At 36.6% G+C, this 20,218-nt stretch overlaps 1 protein-coding gene across 1 annotated transcript in view; it reads right to left on the minus strand.

Annotated features, from left to right (window-relative positions):
• The window catches only part of LOC131079993 (transmembrane E3 ubiquitin-protein ligase FLY2), a 177,343-nt gene extending 159,186 nt beyond the window's left edge, over positions 1-18,157 (minus strand). Inside the window, exon 1 of the mRNA XM_059218314.1 lies at positions 17,564-18,157. Coding sequence (XP_059074297.1) covers positions 17,564-17,707 — 144 coding nt within the window. The 5' untranslated portion in view covers positions 17,708-18,157. The remainder of the gene's footprint in view (positions 1-17,563) is intronic.
• Positions 18,158-20,218: the final 2,061 nt, after the last annotated feature.

Here is a 20,218-nt window from a genome sequence, read left to right on the forward strand (position 1 = left end):
TGTATTTATATATGTCCATTTTCAAGTTCAAAACAAATTCATCCCCTTATAAAATTCAAAAAAATGCATAATTAAATTCAAATAATATATTATTTATCTGTATTTATATATATTTTATTAAATTTAAAATAAAGGTTTCTCTTATAATATGTGCATCTCTGCACACACCATCAGAATACATTCACCCATTCTGCTTCTAGCACAAATGGTCTGAAGAAGAAAAAATGTTCTGTTTTAGCAAAATAATATATTCAACCATCTCAGTAAACAATACTTCCATATTCACAAAAAATATTCCTCCAGGATTAAGCCTCAGCAGTGCCCCTAGCCTGGGTCTAAATTTAGCACACCACCAAACATCAGACCTCTTTAGCATCTTTATGAAAGCTCCAAACTAAGGCTACTTCTTGCCAATGACTAAGTTCACATAGGATGGATGAAAGCAGATAAATGACCTGGGATGTCTGCTGTTTCTGTGTTTTAGAGTTACACACAGCATCATCTGACACATTCACCAGATGTGAGCATATGAGATGAAGACATAGTCAAAAGTATAGTCGGCATCCTATGTTGGTGAATGGCCATGTTTCAAATGATCTGCAGACCTGATGCCAATGCCGCTACAGCCTGCAGATCTAGATGACCCTCAACAGCAATGCCACTGCAGCCTGCAGATATAGAAAACCCTCAATGCCACAGCCACCCAGAAAACCCTCAATGCATTTTGCAAACCCTACAATCTTGTATGGACAAATATTATAGTGCTTTCAAAACAAATTTTAGAGGTTTTGTTAAAGTTTGTCAGATATCAAATTTTTATGATAAATCTGGAAAATTCTATGATATAGCTTTTAAACATTAAAAATTAGATGCTAGGATCCTGGTGATGGAATAAAATACAAACAAAAAGTAAAAATTCTATTTGCTATTATAAGAGAAAAAAGTAGCTGACTTTCTGAAGTTTAACTTGTGAAAAAAATTTATGTCTGGTTAAAGGCAAACGTTATGAATTAAGATACACATGTAACATGATATTTTAGATGCAAGAAGGCACACACACATGCAAAGAAAGAGGTATACATGCGCTCAGGTGTACAAACAGATTTGTCTGATAGAGAAAGAGGGAGAGTATAGATACAGATATATTATAAGGTTAAAAAGACAAATAGAGGATCCGTTGAAGCTATTTAATAATAATTTGAAAAGATACATAAGATTCATTTTTCCTTATTTCAGAGTAACACAACCTTTCATCCTTACAAACAGATGCTAGTGTTACAAGTGATCAGAGGCTCCAGTTAAGTTGAATGCACCCCATTATCTGTAATTAGGACATTTTCCACTCATTATTCCCAAAACAAATCTTACCGTGATTGACTGAAATTCTAATATATGTGCTGCTGAATCTTGTAAACAATGTTTATTGCAGCCTTCAAGCATTGAATTGAACTTCCTTTTAAGTGTAGTACTTGTCGATAAATGAGCAAGTAAATCAATAACAGTCACACAAAGGAGAATGGCACACATTTACACCAGAGAAATCCAATGTTACAAAACGCCAGGATCTTGGGCCTGTGCCTCCTTATATCAACTGAGATTAGCAAGAATTACAAGCCAATTGCCCCCACAGGGCCTTCCAGGAATACTGTAGCTGAATGAATACTTCCAAAAGAAATGGCAGCTAGAAGGGTAATTAGTGCTTTGCTATCTTCTATTTGTGAAATGACCATGGTTTAAGTGACTTTAGGCAAAAGGAATTAAATGTGAGCACTTTAGGCTGAAATTAGGGTAACTTAAAGTGTTCTTTTTGTTTGCAAAAAAATATTAAAAATCATGGAAATCCACAGAAATTTGCATGGGACCTGTGTGTATGGCCCAAGTTCAGCTAAGGTTTAACCTAGGTACCCAAGGTGTGCAAGCCAAACCCTAGTGAACACCAACCCATCCTGGCCCAAAGGACTAGAACTATATTTTGTTGATTTTATGGTAGTGCTCGTTAACCACAGGCAAACATCAGATCTGTTGCCTTCCCAACCATAACGATAAGCTCTTACGTCTATGATGCAATCATGACCTTCATGTTATTGAATTCATATCATTGATGCAATCATGACCTTGCATATATATGAATCAATACCTCCTAATAGACCTCAAGTCAGCCATATACTTTTGGTGCCTAGTTGCAAGTTACATTTAACTTAATCACAAGTTACACATAAGTGGTTCACCCAAATAGGGCCTGCCCCAAATTAGACTCATACAACTGAGATATCCAAATGCCAAGGCCAACAGGCCACTTCACATTTTGTGCACTAGGTCGGCCCTAGAAGGGATCCGACCTAGCTACACAACAACACTCCCTCTTAGCTAGTGAGGATTCCTTCTAAATAACCAAGTCACATAGTGACTACCACCATGGCTACTCCCATGAATAATATGTTCACCATAGCTAATGCCAGAGGGTGAACAAGAACATCATGGAATTTCTTCCATGATACCCACCATACCTACTCACAGAGGGTGGGCTCACCATGCCTACTCACAGAGGGTGGAAAAGGGCTTTCACCTCAACCTTCTCCTAGAGAAGGGTGCATTACCACCATGCCTACTTGCAGAGGGTGGAATGAGGGCTCTAACCTCAGACTTCTCCCAGAGAAGAATGCATCTCCACCATGCCTACTCACAGAGGGTGGATCCACCATACCTACTCGCAAAGGGTGGAACGAGGGCTCTAACCTCAGACTTCTCCCAGAGAAGAATGCATCTCCACCATGCCTACTCGTAGAGGGTGGATCCACCATACCTATTCACAGAGGGTGGAACGAGGGCTTTAACCTCAGACTTCTCCTAGAGAAGAATGCATCAACAAGGAATTGCACCTTGAACTTCTCCCTCACAGAGAAGAACTCATTAACAAGGGATTGCACCTCGATCTTCTCCCTCACAGAGAAGAACTCATTAACAAGGGCTTTCACCTCAAATTTCTCCATCACAGAGAAAAATGCATTAACCAAATCTTCATGATGACGTGGCTCCCTCTGAAGCTGGAAAGTCAAGCTTCCTCTGAAGCTGAAATGTCAAGCTCCCTCTGAAGCTGAAATGTCATGTCAAGCTCCCTCTGAAGCAGATATCAACCTTTTGATCTCTTCATCCAAGGTTACTTCTAACGATATGTCAGACTCCCTCTAAATGTTGATTCTTCCTCTGCGAAGAAATGCAAGCAATCTTCCTTCCTTGAATGCAATCTCTGATTCGTCTTGGAAGCATTTCAAAGAGAGATAATGATAGTTAGGGGAAATGTCAATACATGATTCACTACTCAATGATGTAGCATTATTCAAACATAAAGAGTACTTATCTTTTATAATTTTGCTTAGCAATGGAATTTCCATTCACTTAGATTGATCACACCGAAGCACCTAGTGATGATTTGATGGTTGCGTGGCCTTTGGCTCTCACCATCACTCATCATCTGTCCACAATATCTACTCCGAGCATAGCTTAAGCATCATCTGAAGAACTGCCTTTAATACCATCTATAGCAAAGTGATGGACCAACCACATAAATGCAACAGAAATTCACTTGTAGCAAGGTGTGCCAAAATGCTAAGCTGCAATGCCTACCCTAGGACAAACTTTAGATGATCTTCAAGAGCGACATAAGTAAGAACTCGAATAACTGGACCTTCAGTTGCAATATCATTCGATGCCTATGCAAGCTTCAGTGAAACGAATGCTTCATGTGACTCTCGAAGCTTCTAGGATGATGTGAGTTGTTGCAAGGCATTATTGCACGGAGGCCTTCTCCACCATTCCTGATCGTTAGGTTCCTCCATTCACTTTCCTCCCCATATGCACACATTTCACATTTGTGTAGGGATTAATGTGATCATCACAAAACTCGCCACTATGTTGCTGCTCGATCTCAACCTTCCATTACACTAAGCAGTCGATAGCACGCGTACCGACTCATGTCGCTTCATTGAATCCTTAGAATGCTTGCTGCCACCTTGTCGATGTCTCTAGCCACGAGCGTCATGAAGTGAGCAATCTTTGCCACTTTCATTTGCTAGTAAAATGTTACGATCGCAGGAGAGAATCCTCCACAACATGTTCTCCTCCCCGAATGAAGAATTTGAATATAGAATGTTAAAACGGACAGAGATGTCCATAGCGACTCCACTTACCGTCAGCATTTCGATACCAGGCTTGGCGACTTTCAACACCAAGGCATCAGACTGAATCTATCATTGAGCACCAACGACGGATAGCTCTTATCGTCACCCCCGAGCACACTACATGACCTTCATGTTATTGAATTCAAATCATTGATGCAATCATGACCTTGCATATATATGAATCAATACCTCCTAATAGAACTGAAGTTGGCCATATACTTTTGGCACCAAGGATAGGGTCAGACCTATATATTACAAGTTACATATGAGTATCCCTTAGTTGCAAGTTACATTTAACTTGATCACAAGTTACACATAAGTGGTTCGCCCAAATAGGGCCTACCCCAAATTAGACTCATACAACTGAGATATCCAAATGCCAAGGCCAACAAGCCACTTGGCATTTTGTGCAATAGGTCGGCACTAGAAGGGATCCGACCTAGCTACACAACAACATATTTTAGCAATACACCAACTTCTTACCCAACAAAAATTCCTTAGGTCTTTTCAAATTTTGGTTTTCGTTTGTGTCTTGTGTTTTCATAGATGGAGGAGTTAATGAAGGTGGTCATAAATTGTAAAAGCTTCTAAGTTTTTAATTTTATCGGCATTTTCAACTTTTCTCAAAACATTTCACGAAGTTCTATAGTTTGTTAACCTTGCAAATTTGCAAAAAAGTTCTTGTTATCAATGTTCATGTAAGTTCTTGAACCTTTTGTTTATCCAATGCCTTTGTTGTAAAATGGTTCTTGTTGATGTTTTTTTTAGGAAACCTTGACACAAAATAAAATACCAAGTATTCTACCCTCTCTTAAACAAAGAAACCTCATATGATAAACAATATGATCAAATAAGGCAACTCCAAGGTTTACAATGCGACTTTATATTCTGGATAGACTCAGTGAATGATGTAATAATGCTGATAATCACAAAGGGAGTTATGTTTTGCTAGACATGGAACACGTAAACTCACTTTGGAAAAAGACCAAAGGATGAAGGGATAGGAAATCCAAGCTGACACCTAACAATGTAAGAAATGATTGTTGACTTGATGACACCAAACTAAGCATTGTTTCGTCATGAGGAAACAACTACACAAAGATGGTGCAATCTCCTAAGGATAAGCGAATAATTTTCAGATCACTCATGTGCATCAACACTATGAACAATGAGCATAAAACAATTGAAGTTAATCTTTTGAATAAGTTCAATCTAACAATGCACTTGAATTTGCAATCAACAAATTCCAAATGGTATGAACATTAGGCTTCACCATTCATCAACAATAAAATCTTCCATTCAACTAATCAACTTCATATAGACACATTTAAACTAAGAGAAGTAGAAACCATACAATATGTTGAGACAACACACAAAATCCACCATATCTTCAATGAAATCATATGTTTATTCCAAGATAGCTTTGGCAACAATTTCTTCTCCTCCTACTCTACTACTAACAATCAACTATTAACTTTTACAAATGAGAAGGTAATGCCCCATATAGACATTCGAATTACAATTCAAGGGCCAAGATTGATTTAAGATCCACACAGCAGCAACTATGTCCTTGACTGACAAGTGACAACAAACCAACACATCAAATTGGAAGTAAAGAGGACATTAAGCATAAAGAGTTCCCACTAGTAAATCTAAATTTGGGACTATAAGGTGATAACAAAATGATTCTGGTTGGTAAAGCCATAAATATGATTGATTTCACAGACTTCACTAAAGCATCAAAACTAGACCAAGTAATGTTGAAGAAGGTAAAATTAAAGTTAGAGAAATTATTTAAAATTTTAATCTGAGGTCTGTTATTTCAAGTTGTGCTACTGCTACCAAATGTTACAATCGACCCTATCCACATTGTATACATCAACTCCACATCAAAGTCACAAGCCAATTATAGTGAACTTCATAGGAAAAGAAAGTTGGATAAGGAAATATAAGGCAACTTAATGACATCCAAAAAATGAAATAAATGGGTCCCAAAGGGCAAAATAAAAATAAAAATACAAAAAGAGAGGTCTTAAAGTACAATGGATAGAAAAGAAAATAAAAAATTCCCACTGTACAACTAGTTATTGGGAATTATTCCACCACACAATCAAAAAAAATTATTGCTTCAACTCTTAACATATACCACAAATTGAAGACTCCACCATGTGGCACACTATTCTATATTTTGTCATACATCCACATATTTTTCATTTCCTCATTGCACAAGCACCTGAAGTTTACTCTGCCTCCTTCAATGTATGGCGGCCAAGACTATCTACCTCTACTAAATGATTGTTACAGTTGTTACAGCTATTCTGTCTATTGAATTTCATGTAAGTGTATCCCTCTCTAAAGCTACTCATTATGTATGACATAGGAAGGCTTTTTTTATTACAAAACCTGATCTAAATGAATTTTCAAAGCTCGCTTCTCACAACATGTCATAGCTATCAACCTAGCACTAGATCAATAAAAGTGTTTTCTACAGATCAGCTTCTTTTCTACAGATCAGCTTCTTCAGACTATGGTGGATGTTATATCTAGTAATGACTAGTACTGGTTGAATCCTACTCTTGTAGCAAAGGAGATGAGCCATATGACTACCCAAGATCTCTAGGATCATGATTTTGTTCTACTACAACTTCCACATTTTACCTAGAAACTTAAAAGCGCCATGAAAATCTAGATGCAATCACTATATAGTCCTCACAAATAGAAGGGTTTTCAACTCAACTTGTACGGTCAAAGAATTCCATCATGGTTGTCATATGATGAGAACAATCCTCTCTCGCATCTTTGCAATCCATTCTACCATATAACCTTGTCTCCTACAATTTGATTGGTTACTCTATTGTATGACCTTGCAAAGTGGTTGAAACTCCTAATACCACAATAGACACTGGTTATTGTACACTCTAGATTGGAACTTTTACTGTATGACCAATTGACAATTTTGGGAAGTGTCAAAAAGGCGTACATCTCTAGGAAAGTGTCATACAACCTGCAAACTGAGGTAACAATGGTACAATAGGTCTAAAAATTGTTGTGAAGGATTATAAACGTCTCTTTTATGCTCTCTTCGAGGGGAAATAAGGCTTCCATCGTCAGCTATACAGCCAGTAAACAGAGACAAGGTTGCCCAAATGTCGGATTCTGAGGCATTCGCAATTCATTTATATAGTCCTCCAAGGCAGTTCATTACATTGTATGGCCCTTGTGAGAGCATTCTACATATGGTACAGTATATTCTTGATGGGATGAATATCAAATCATAATTGATAAGTTTTTCTTTCTCTTTTCAGCTGAAGAACTTAATATAGATTTTAGCTGTGACCAGCGCTCAACATTCCAGGATCTCCCTCAATACATTGTTGTGGAATGTTCAAGTTACAATTTTGTTGTCTTGGCTAAACAAATGAACATCAACAATTAATATCTTCTTCCTCTTTTATGACCGAAAAGCTTGGAAAATTTTCTTTGATATTATGAGATCTCAATTATTGTGGTTCTCTGCTTGTTGGTTAGTATGTTTGTGCTTGACCTAGATTGTAGGTAGTCATCGATGGTTGTGTTCTATTGGCATCCATCGTGCACTTCAAATATGCTTCTTGTAGTCAAGGAAAGCAGTCAGATCCTTGGCTGATCATCTATGTGGAGAACTTCATGTGAATAAAGTTATAAATCTGTTAATCTAAATATGCATTGTATTTTATGTTCATTTATGCAAGTATTAATCTTATCAAACAAAGGAGTAAAATAGCCAATTATTAGTCATATTTCAAGAGGCACTTATCTAACATGCAACATCCTTCAAATTAAGTATGGATGTATCTACTGTAAAGAGATAGTTCACTAAAGCACCTTCCAAACCTGTTGTAAAACGAGCAACATTCTCATGTTTAGAATTTCTTAAAAGGTACACAACAATCTCAAGCATAGTGGCAGACTTCTATACCTGAAACAAATTTTCCTCTTCCTTTTCCTTGACAAGAAGAAGACACTTTCATAATTTCACTATCAACATCCTCCTTGTTGCCAACCATCACATAATTTCTTCCCCCTCTAGAGAATACACTACTGCCTCCTCTGTTAGAACCAACTACAAGCACTTTGTTCTCAATTATGGATAGCTTATTTTACTCACCAAGCTTGAGAGCATGCTCCTCCATGCAGCTCACTAAATCAACAAATGTCATCTCATCTGATTTCTCCACCACATGCAACATCTCCAATAATGCTTCTTAAGGATTTATTTCCTTGATTGGCACTCAAACCAAATTTTCTTTACCTAAGTTCCTCAATGCTATTTCCTTATTTTTCTCCATGCCCCAAACTTGGTAAGATACTCAAAAAATCATCTACATCCTCAATTTTAGTGTTTTAACAATTTTAAATGAAGGTCAACCTTGTCACAACTTACGTACACAATTTTAACTAATCCCAAAGTGAAATTGTGAAGTGCTCAACGTGCTTTAGCTTCATGTGTGCATAAAATTTGAACAAATATACTTGAGCTCTCATTCTTCCTATGCATCAGCATCTATAGTCTTAGTTGGGTTGACAATGCCCCCTAATTCACTGAACATTACGGTATATTGAATTAATGTTTTCTAAGATGCTTAGTCAGTAGCTAAAATTTAGCAAACTGCAATGTAAAACTTACAAAAAATATTGTAAAGGGTGCTTGATCAAAACATAAAGATTTCAATTAACAGGCCTGAGAAAGTATGAAAGAAAGAAAATATATTATCAATGTCCACATATGACCAAAATAGATCAACGGGACTGGAACATATAGTAGGTACAATAGTGAAGGAATAGGGCAAAAAAGAGGCCCTCCATAAAAAGCATACACACACAGGGGCTAACTGACAAAAATGCCCACCACCAAGAGAGTGCAATAACAAAAGAACCAAAATCCAAGCAAAGAACCAAAATCCTCAAGTGTAAGTGTTATCACACCAAAAGGATTTTACAAAGAATTTCATGCCTTAGACCTGCTCCAATCAGCCGGAACCTTTGGTTGGAATGAAATAGAAGAATTTTTCTGGATATCTCTGTGTCTTAGCAGAGAATTAGTAACAGTACAAAGAGGAGCATGGGAGAGTTGAGAAATTACCCCCTAAAGATGAAAACTGCATTGGAAACTGCCCCCTGATTAGTAAGGACAGAGTCAAAATTGATCCGGCTGAGATTAAATCTATCATTAATAGGCTCATGCCCAAGGATGCGACTCACATGAGAATGTTCAATGTGTTATGCAATATTGATATTTGAAAGCATTTCACTGACATCATGGCACCCTTCGCTGATCTTACAAGGAAAGATAAGTTTATACAGACATAGGCTGGAGAAGCCACATCCAAAAAATAAATAAGGTAATTAATTCAAGTCTTGTACTTGCACTTCCAAATTTTTCCCAACCCTGCGTAGTAGAATGCCATGATTCAGGCAAAGACCTAAAAGATGTGCTAATTCAAAACAGCATCATCTCATAGGTAAAAATACAAAATTGCCTGATAATGAGGATGCACAGTTTGCAGCTTAAATTTTCCACGATGCTTGGTAGCTGAAATTTTGCAAAAAGTGATGTAAAACTGTTGGTAATATGCGTTGTCATTGATGTCAACCTGATGTCTAACCATATATGTTGTCCTATATGTGGTCTCTGACTAGTGAAAGATGGTAAGATGGTAAGATGTCATTGATGATATTGTGATTGGTTGGAGAGAGTGACTGTTGCAGTAATGCAGATGTATACTGTCCTTGATCATATGGATTGTCAGAAATATGGGAGATCAGGTTTATCTACCTGTTGGTTGCTGATTAGTATGTTATGCTACTTGGTGCTAGGTGTTGACATTCTTGTCACATGGCATAATTGAATGAAGACTGGTGGAATACTGATTGATGAATGTGGATAGTGCAGACTGTTATCTCAAGTACTGATATGGTGAGTTCAGATGAATGATGTTCTTAGGATTGTTGCAGATTGTGTTGACATTAACAAAGGATCTCAAATGTGAGTTAAGCATATGTTTCATATCCACCCTTTTGGGGTTGATATCTAACATACTATGGTGACATGTTTGACAATACTGATATTTGAATGTTGCTCTATCAGTTGAGTGCTATGGATACTTGTTCTTGTATGATATTGATGCTAACAATTGTTTTGTCAAATATGAAGTGGCGTAGAGATGTTGTTAATGATGTTCTTGGTTGATGTCCACCATCAGTTTGGTGTTTTGATAGTGATGTATTGGAGAGTAATGATTGTTGCAGTTGTTGAGAAAGTAATGATGAAGTTGTATGTTGATCAGTGAGGAGATTGTTGGCAGCTGATTGTCAGTTGTTGTCATTGTGTTTGTATGATTGATATAAAGAGATTGATGTACGAAACAGATGGTTGTTGGTTGCAGATGGTCTGTGGATGTCCACCTTCTTGGTGTCTAGTGTCTACACTGTCTATTCTATGATGATATAGTTGATGATGTTGACAATGTGGCTGATGGCAATGATAGCATGATGAGGTTTAGATGACTTGAGATATTAAGATGAGGATTAAATGCATGACAAAAGAATGAAACTGAATGAAAAGGTAATGTTTCCGGAAAACTTTGGTCCTTGGAAATTCGATAAAGCAAGCTGGTGCAGAAGTATGTATTGATGTGGGTCCAGAAGAATGTTCTACATTCCTCTACATTTGACGAAATGGTCTTGCGGACTTGGATATAATGTCTATGCTCTGTGTACATTGCACTCCTATCTTTTCAAGTCCTTGGTGTTGCAGTTGATATGGTTGGTGATCGCAGTTAGCTGAGAGTCTGGTTGTCTGTCAGAATTGATCTGGAAAATGTTCCACATAGATGTTTCAAGTGTTGCAGCTTGGTGGACATGTTTATAACGTTTGTGTTGTCTCAATCCAATTTTCAAAAGCTGGTGTGGTATGCAAGTAGTGATAATGGTGTTCTGTATTTGGCTGGCTCTCTGAAATGAAATGTTTAGTGTCAGTTGTGTTGTGCCACATAATAGGAAAATGGATTTGAGAATGCTTTTGGATGTTCAAGGAACGTCCTGGTATGCTCTGCATGATACTAGATGGTTTGTTTAATGGTGCATTGTGATTGGAATGTGTGTTTCAAGGAAACTACTCCGGTTCAGCCAATAGGAGTTTCTCTTTAGCCTGCGATGAATCCTTGGGTGTCTCTACTTGTCCTGAAGAATGCATTGCATTGGTTTTTAGGTCCTAACTTGGCATGTGAGGATCCGCATTGAGGTTGTTCATCTAAAAGATATGTTTTAGGCCGACTAGTGATGTGCTGCTTGGTGTATCTACACGTTACCTTGATGCCAACTTTGGAGGATGTGTGATAGCATGTGAATTGTTCTAGACAACCTAGAAAGAAGTGATGTGATGTTTTTAGGTGCTCTCTATCTTCTAGATTGAACCGCTTTCACCACACTTATGTTTTGGTGGTCGTCTTGATAGGACCTATGTTTGTCCTCTGTCCCGACCACCCTAATTGATGTTTGTAATGAAGAAGATGGTATATATAGAAGATCAAATTGATGCTAGTGATGTGGATGAGCGTGTGAATCAATATGTGTGCTATGCTTACATGATTATATAATTTGCAAAAGTCAATGACGCGAAGTTGTGACAAAGAAAGTGTATGGTGATTGTTGTGAAGTTGGTTGCTTGAGACAAAGATTTAAGGACAGCTTCATACTTGGAGATTACCAAAGACAGTGTTGCTGAAGGCCTATTCATTCCTGATTTATATATTCATGTACCCTTGCTAGGGGACAGTGAATCTTTTTTGCAAGTTCTGTATCTTGCCTTGAGGCAGTGCATCAAGTCCTATGTATCTTGCCCTAAGATAATGCATCTCAGCCTACAAGTCCTTCAAGGAGCAGTGCACTTCCTTGGCAGTGAGTCTAAAACAATATTGTAATCATTTCATATATTATGAATTGACCCTCACCATGGTTTTTCCCTGTTTGGGTTTTCCACGTAAATCTAGTGTCTCTTGTGCATGGTGATTCATTGTTTTTATCTTTCATTGCTGTTGATAAGAATAAAGTCAAATTGATTATGGATTGTGAAATAAATTTTAAGTAATTGATCTCGACTGATTATCAATAAAGTCAAATTGATTATGGATTGTGAAATAAAGTTCAAGTAATTGATCTGGACTGATTCACCTCCCCCCCCCCTTCAGTCCTAAGTTCATTCAACAAAAACAAGCTTTCTTATGAAGGCCAGTCAATCAACATATAAAGATTTCAATTAACAGAACCAAGAGAAATGCCTTATCACTCCAAAAGGCATTACAAAGAATTTGATGCCTGGGACCTGCTCTAATCTGCTGGAACCTTTGATTGGAATGAAATAGAAGAAGTTTTCTGGATAACTCCATGCTTTGAAGAGAATCAGTAGCAGAACAGAGAAGAGTGCTGGGGAGTTAAGAAATTACCCAACAAGGACGATTGCATTCAAAATTGCCCCCTAATTAGTAAGGAAGGAGTCAAAACTGATCCAGCCAAGATTAATCATTAAAGCCATCATTAATTGGCCCACTCTCAAGGATGTGACTCAATTGAAAAGATCAAATGGGCTATGAAATGTAAATTTATAAAATTAAAAATTCAAAGATTTCATTGACATCAATCCACCCTTCACTGGTATTACAAGGAAAGATCAGTTCATATGGACATTGACTGGAGAAGCCACATTCCAAACAAATCAGGTAATTATTTCAAGTCCTGTACTTGCACTTCCAAACTATTCCCAGCCCTTTGTATTGGAATACAATGATTCAGGCAAGGGCCTGGGGGCTGTAGACATGCAAAATCTGCATCATATCACAGGTGAAAATAGAAAAATGTCCAATAATGAAAAGCTAATATGCTATTATGAGGAAATGTTAGCCTTTATGCATAGCATAGAGATAGTCAAGCAATATTGATGGGCCAGTATTTTGTTACACGGGGCACGGTCTGAGAACCCAAAGAAGGTCTGTCAAACCAAGCAGCTTAGCTCAAAATCAAAACAATGCAATGAAATACACATGGAGATGATTGGAACAACAAAGATTTTTATTAAGTTTCCATGGAACATATACATCAAGGTGCAGGGCTGAGGAACAACAGATCAAATAGCTCTTTTTTTTTTCAATTTCAAAAGATCGAAAAATTCTCTAATCCAGCTGCTTTTTAATGAAAAGGAAATGCATACTTATATACATATATAACCTGTTACAATCCCAAAGGATTGGATGACTCTCTTAAACAAATACATGGTTTATTTCCATTTATCCACTCAATGCAGACCAAAACACAAGTGGAAACTTTGGAACACACCACCCAGCAATTAGACACATGGTCCAAGGGCAATCCCATATTGAATTTGAGATTAATTGATGAGCTGAATAAGATCAACTTGTTGCCAACTCAATTGTTCAGCAAGACTGTAAAAGGGTTCCCTGTAATAAGTGCAGGAAAAATGACACAGCACCTTCCCTTCGTGTCACACACAAGCATCCAAAGATCTTCAGAATTCTGCTAGCCAAAGCATAGGAACTAGATCATGGCACACAACGAAAAAACTGCAAAACAAAGACCACAACTAAAGAAAACAGCATCTTTTGGTTGATATGGGATTGTTTGTCGACTACAGATGGTCCTGCACTGCTTTATCATCCCAATGGCTCATCAAAGTTTGAAATATCTATTCCCCAACAGAACTCTAGTGGACAACAAGCAAAGTGGGTAATTAAACTACAAGTCTACAAGGTTTTAAGTTAAAAGTCAGTACAAGGGCATAAAACAATGCAAACGATTAGAAAGCTGCTGCTATGCTACAAACCCATAAGGAGGACACTTTCAGATGATTTGATTTTTTATATTAATCTCGTCCACCTTGTACCCAATTTTAAACTTATGAAGAACATAATAGGAAAATGTCATTCCTGACCAATTGTTCGTGAAATTGTCTTCTTTAAGACCTAAAATATCATAAGAATTAGAGGGACTGAAAAGAGATGTGAAAACTTTTTAGCTTCTTGTTGAACTTGCCAAAGGAATCAAACAGAGACCATGACAAGTCCAGCTCTAATGCGGCCTCTAACCATTCCCAAATAAAAATGGGAACCCATTAGCATAGACTTCATAACTGAACTATGACAAGTAAGATGAATGAATGTATATATGTAGTCGTTGACCAGTTGACATAGTACACCCATCTGACGAAAATATTAACAAAGCTTCACAGGTCTCTGAAGTGATTATGAAACATATTTATAAATTACATCAACTTCCAAAAAGCATTGTCAGTGATCAAGATGAAATATTAACCAGTAATTTCTGGATGGAGTTGTTTAAAGGTGTTAGAGCAACCTTCACCCCAAATAATAGCAATTATCCTCAAACAGACAGACAATCTGGGATCATTCAAGAATGTTTAAATGGTCAACTAAGGAATTATGTTGCACATCAGCAAATGTCTTGGCTAAATTGGTTCCATATGGCTGATAATTGATACCATAGAACATATCATACAAACACTTAGTATCGACAATAAGACCTTGCACACATATAAAACTCTCTTGAAGACAAACCAGTCCATTGAAAACATTCAAGTTCCATCTGTTCATGATTTCCTACAAGAGAGCCAACAGATATTTGTAAATCTATAGGAGAACCTCAAAATGATTCCATATAGAATGAAATCTCAGTAGATCCGAGGTCAAAGTAGAGAGAATCCATAATAGGGGTTTGGGACTTACAGGCTTACAGCCTTGTAAGCACAGTTCAGTTGAAGGAAAAGGAGCCATGAAACTTCAGCCTCAATGCATGGACCTTACAGACTATATTGGCACAAATGGGAAAGGTTGTAATAGGCTTGGGCTACCAAGCTGAACCCAAGCACCCTATAATTTCCATGTCTTGCACTTAAAAAAGGTAGCCAGAGAAAGGACGTGCTCTTTTGACTCTTAAGTGCATTTTGGAAACTATGGAGAAGTTAACGACCGAAGAGTTGACAGAAGAGTGATCTGCCTTCAGGGGATGCCACGTGTGAGCACCCCAAGATACTTCAACATACAACACCCCAATTGCTTTAGGGGCAAAGAAATTCAAGTGCGAGGAAAGGAATGGAGTCAGGGGCTATAATGATTCCCAAAAGAGGCAACCTTGTATAGGCAAAATCAAGTGTGCAGAAATGGAATAGTTATGCAGGATTACTCAATTATGCAGAGATAAATTAGTTGGAGGGATAACCAGTTAGGCAGAAATAAATTAGCTGTGGAGAAAGAAAAAGTTATGCAGATATATAGATTAGGTTGGGAGGAATAAAAAAGACATGCCAAAAGTCACTTATGTAGAAGTAAATAAAGTCCTGCTATACTCATCAGTTTCTCCTCAATTATTACAATTTACACCAGTCACTCATCAATTATGCAGACCTCATTTATGCAGTCAGTTCCTCATAACTTAGAAAGTCAACATTAGAAAAAATAACATGTACAATAAACTGACCCTACAGATTGCGAAGGGCATGAACTTGATTACACTAAGACCTACAGGCAAAAGCTTCTTGTGGTTGAACATATATTAGCAGGATCTGGAGGATTGTTGTAACTTGTGGCCATTTGCATTAACCATACTGCTCTTGAATAGGGACAAAGTTGGGACCCATACCTTTCCAGGAAAGTTTATCTTATTCAATCTAAAGCTTTAAAGTGTTTTGCAAAATTCAATATGGTACTGTTTCATTTTCCTTCCAATTTTGGTGTGTTTTCTTTGCTATCTGCATATTGTAGTTCCTTTCCAGAAATTCAGAATTCAGTTCAATAAGTAAAATTAGGAAAAATACTTAATTCCACATCTTCATATCTAAAATTTTAATTTGTGATTTTTTGCCTGTATCGGTTCTCTGTTTTCATTTGAGATCTGGTTCAAATCACTTGCAAAGCAGAAGCATGAATGTATTAGGAGAAGACAAAACTTGGAGGGTTCAAGCTTTGAAAATGAATTCCAAACATTTCGCATGCATATGGGAGTCATGAATGTTAGATTTACAAACTACAGGTGAGCTTGCATATTTTTGAGGTCTTTTGTTCTTCGGTTTTTTTTTTGTTGAGTCCTATGCTCCTTTGCATTGAAATTGTAAATAAATTTGCAAATCTATTATGTAACACTTCCATTTATAATGCGAATGGGTATGATCACACAGTAACTGAAAACTTATTTAGAATTTGCAAAAACACAAATTATCTTTAAAAATGTCAATATTATTAACATTTGTTATGTAAAATGATTTTTAGTTTTTGTGTACTTACATTCACTGTCACATTAACTCTCTGAAAGATATTTACGAGTTATCCTTATGGTTGACTTTCCCATTAATGCATGTCATCCACTAAGTTTTGAATGGATTCCCTCAATTATTTTCTTACATACATGATAGAAGAGTAGAGATGGAAATTGAAGATAGAGGGGGAATATTTCTTAATCCAGATTCCAAAAACCTCTATCCCTCTTCTGTGCCTCCGTTTCCATTTTCTAATTCTCATTTCCAGTAACACAGATATAAACCAAAGCAGCTCCTTATGTTAATGAGTCATCAATATACAAAATTCCTACTTGGTCCTCATTAGCCTATTACTCAGTCGCCTATGTTGAAGATGGGTACATATAATGGTCATTGTTTCAATTTATATAAGTGAATGAGATAATCTTCGAGATGCAGTTACATGTGAATTTTCGTTGGAATAAACTGGACCCATTTCATCCCGCATCAATGTATTTATAATATCTTCTAAGTTTTGAGTGTACTGCTGAAAGAGCAGTAGAAACATAAGTTGTGCAATTTGTTAAAATCCATTTTCCGGTATAGAATTTTGCCCTTAAAATCATTTTTGATGGTGATTGGAGAGGGTTGCCAACTTTATACAAAATTTGAGTGGGAATTATGAAATACTGATTTAGGTAAAAATTTGTTTTGGTTGTCTGAAATTTTAGATGCCCACAGGGCCCTGTATTGGCAAAGGCAGTCATTGATGCGAAGAGTATGCTCTCCAAATGTGTCAATCAAATACTCAAAGAGGAATCTGATTCAGAATCAGTCAAAAAGAGCCAAATTACCAATCAAACCATTGTGTAATAACATGATTTTCAAAGTGGTGTCCTACTCCTGTCACATTACAATTTACAATGCCCACATCATAATGGTAGATGACATATAATGGGGTTTTTTTTCAAACAAGGATAGTTTATCCTTTAACAGAGTTTGAATTACTGTTTCCAATTTTGCAGGGATAATTGAAGCTTAGTCCATTGCTTTGATGAAAAAGGTAGTAAGGAAAAGAGGAATTTGCCTGGTCTCCCCATGAAGTGTCTGTGAGAGGTCTGAACGCTTCCAACGGCCATGATAACAAAAACTGCATAATCAACATCAACACTGCAGAACACCGATACCCTCTTCTCCAGCTCCCATTCTGCTTCTGATGAGTAGCCCCCATGCTATTATTCTATTCTACTGTTTCCCCTGCAAACTGTACAGCTATTCTATTTATGTTCTCCTCTGTCTAATAAAGTACCCAGTGAATTGAGAACATTTCCGCTGCAGTGGTGTTGAATTAAGCAAGCAGCAACCCGAACCCAACCGACCCCACCTCAACGGAACAAATAAGCCTACCTACTCACACAGATAGATGGCAAGGAAAGAAAAGGGATTGATTGCTTAAATGTGAAATTGATAAGGACCGGCCATCCAAAGCCCATGGCCGATGAAGTAAAACCTACTCCGGAATAATTCGGATGAACCACCTGGTTAAAAAAAATGTTAGAAACCCAGTAAATCTATGGATACCCAATGGCTCTGCATCCTCATTCCGCTTTGTAAGCATATGGTTAACGCCGAATAAAGGCCTCTTTTTTCAACACGCGTTTGCGGTTGCGTCTGCGTTCAACTTTTTCTCTGACGTCATGAATTGACTCAGCAACGGATTCTGTAACACCCACAATGTCAAACTGTCATTTGTTTTCAATTATTAATTAATAAATAATATGCTTCTATCAAAAAAATCGATATTTCGTTGGCAACTTCTTTTATTATTCGTTATTTATATAAAAATAATTAACATAGTAAATTTCCATACGTCACAAAACAATAATTAACTGATAGGAATATTGTTCGACTATATAATTAGAATGCATTCTCTGAATATTCCCATAAAGATTATTAATTATGTATCTCCAACCACTTCGTAGAGGAATTGCCTATGCAGTATCAAAAAGGAGTCTAACAAAACAATTTATATTATTTAATAATTAGAATAAAAATTAGAATTTAATTTCATTGACTTTTAATTTAATTATTAAATGAAAAAATTGTTTGTCAAACACCCTTTTGATGCTTATAGGACTTTCTAAATATTCTCATTCAAAAAGTATTAACATGTGTTTCTAGTAATTGATCAAAAAAAACATGTGTTTCTAGTTTTTTTAATTAATCGGTAGGGGCATATATTTCTAATTATTTCTTAAAATCATTGATTTTGATGACTAGTGATATAAAATACATTCTAAATTTAATAGTTGACACAATAAATAATGAATCAAAATGAAATAGGTTAAAAGACATTTGGAAATTGAATTGATAAAGATTTGATTGTTTTAATATTGTGGTAAAAAATTTAACTCTGAGATGATTGTAATTTGAGAGTTTTGAAGCTTGAGATTGGATCATGCCTACAATCTAGTCCAAGTAGAATGATTTGTTCTTAAATGGAACAATTTTGTTTGCTATATAAAATGATCTTTACTAGATATACTAGAAGTTCACCTTAGTATTTGTGTTAGGGGAATGGTGTGGTGTTGAAGAGCACTAATGGTGTTAAAACGAACAATGAATATAAATACCTTGGCCTTGACTTTCACAATAAACTCAATTGGGAAACATGTAGAGCAAGAAGGATTCAAGGGAGATGGAGAGCTCTATACTCATTACAAAGTAGACGTAGAAAAGTATGGGGCTGGAAAACTAAGAAAACTCTTTTTGGGCTTCTTGTGGTTCCAATGGTACCTTATGGATGTGAAGTATGGAGCAGAAACACTTCAGGAAGCAAATGAAGACAAATAGAGAGGTTACAAAGACATTTAATCGCAAATAGCTTCAAGATTAAATCATCTATTCCATACGAGATTGTCTAAGCAGAGGTCGAGGCCTTTCCTATTGAGGCGAGGGATTTTCCTATTGAGGCATCAACTATGTTTCAGTTACTAAGTTATCTAAGATGATTAGAAAACATGGAGATACATCGTTGGCCAAAATAGCAGCGGAAGAGAAACTAGATAGAATGAAGAGAACATGGATGAAACAAACACATTAAATGAATGAATAAGTGGGATATTAACATAAGAGATTGCCCAAACAACAATAAAGAAATAAAATAAGCATGTGGACAAGACAACTTGGGAGAAAAAAAAAATACTATATTGTCAAACATTTCAATCTCACACATGACCATATGCAAAAGAACTACATAGGTATAGAAATAAAATGGAAAGAAAAAATGTTAATTGCTCAAATAAGAACCAACTCACATCAACATAGATGCAAAACCAAAAGATGGATGATACCTAAAGAGGAGTTGGCAAATAAAAGATGTAGATATTGCACTCAAGGAGTGGTAGAAACATAATGGCATTACATCATGGGATGTGGAGCTTACAAGGATATTTAGATTAGCTATATTTTGAAATGCTAAAGGTAAATACCTTGAGTAATCTCTTTGAAGAAGAAAGGATAACAAGAGTTGCAGATTTCCTGATCAAGATACACAATAGAAGATCTAAGATGCAAAAAGAAAAGGAGGTCTAGTAGGCCCATAATGTTTTGGAATATGCACGCTTTTCTTTGTTGGCTACCCATGGGTCCCATTAGCTATTTGACCTCATAGACGTTATTAAAAACATTCATTCATTCATTCCTTAAGAACTTTGACGATTACTCTTAAGCTTTATTTATT

The sequence above is a fragment of the Cryptomeria japonica genome, chromosome 3 (genome assembly GCF_030272615.1).
Source record: "Cryptomeria japonica chromosome 3, Sugi_1.0, whole genome shotgun sequence".
Taxonomy (NCBI): Eukaryota; Viridiplantae; Streptophyta; class Pinopsida; order Cupressales; family Cupressaceae; genus Cryptomeria; species Cryptomeria japonica.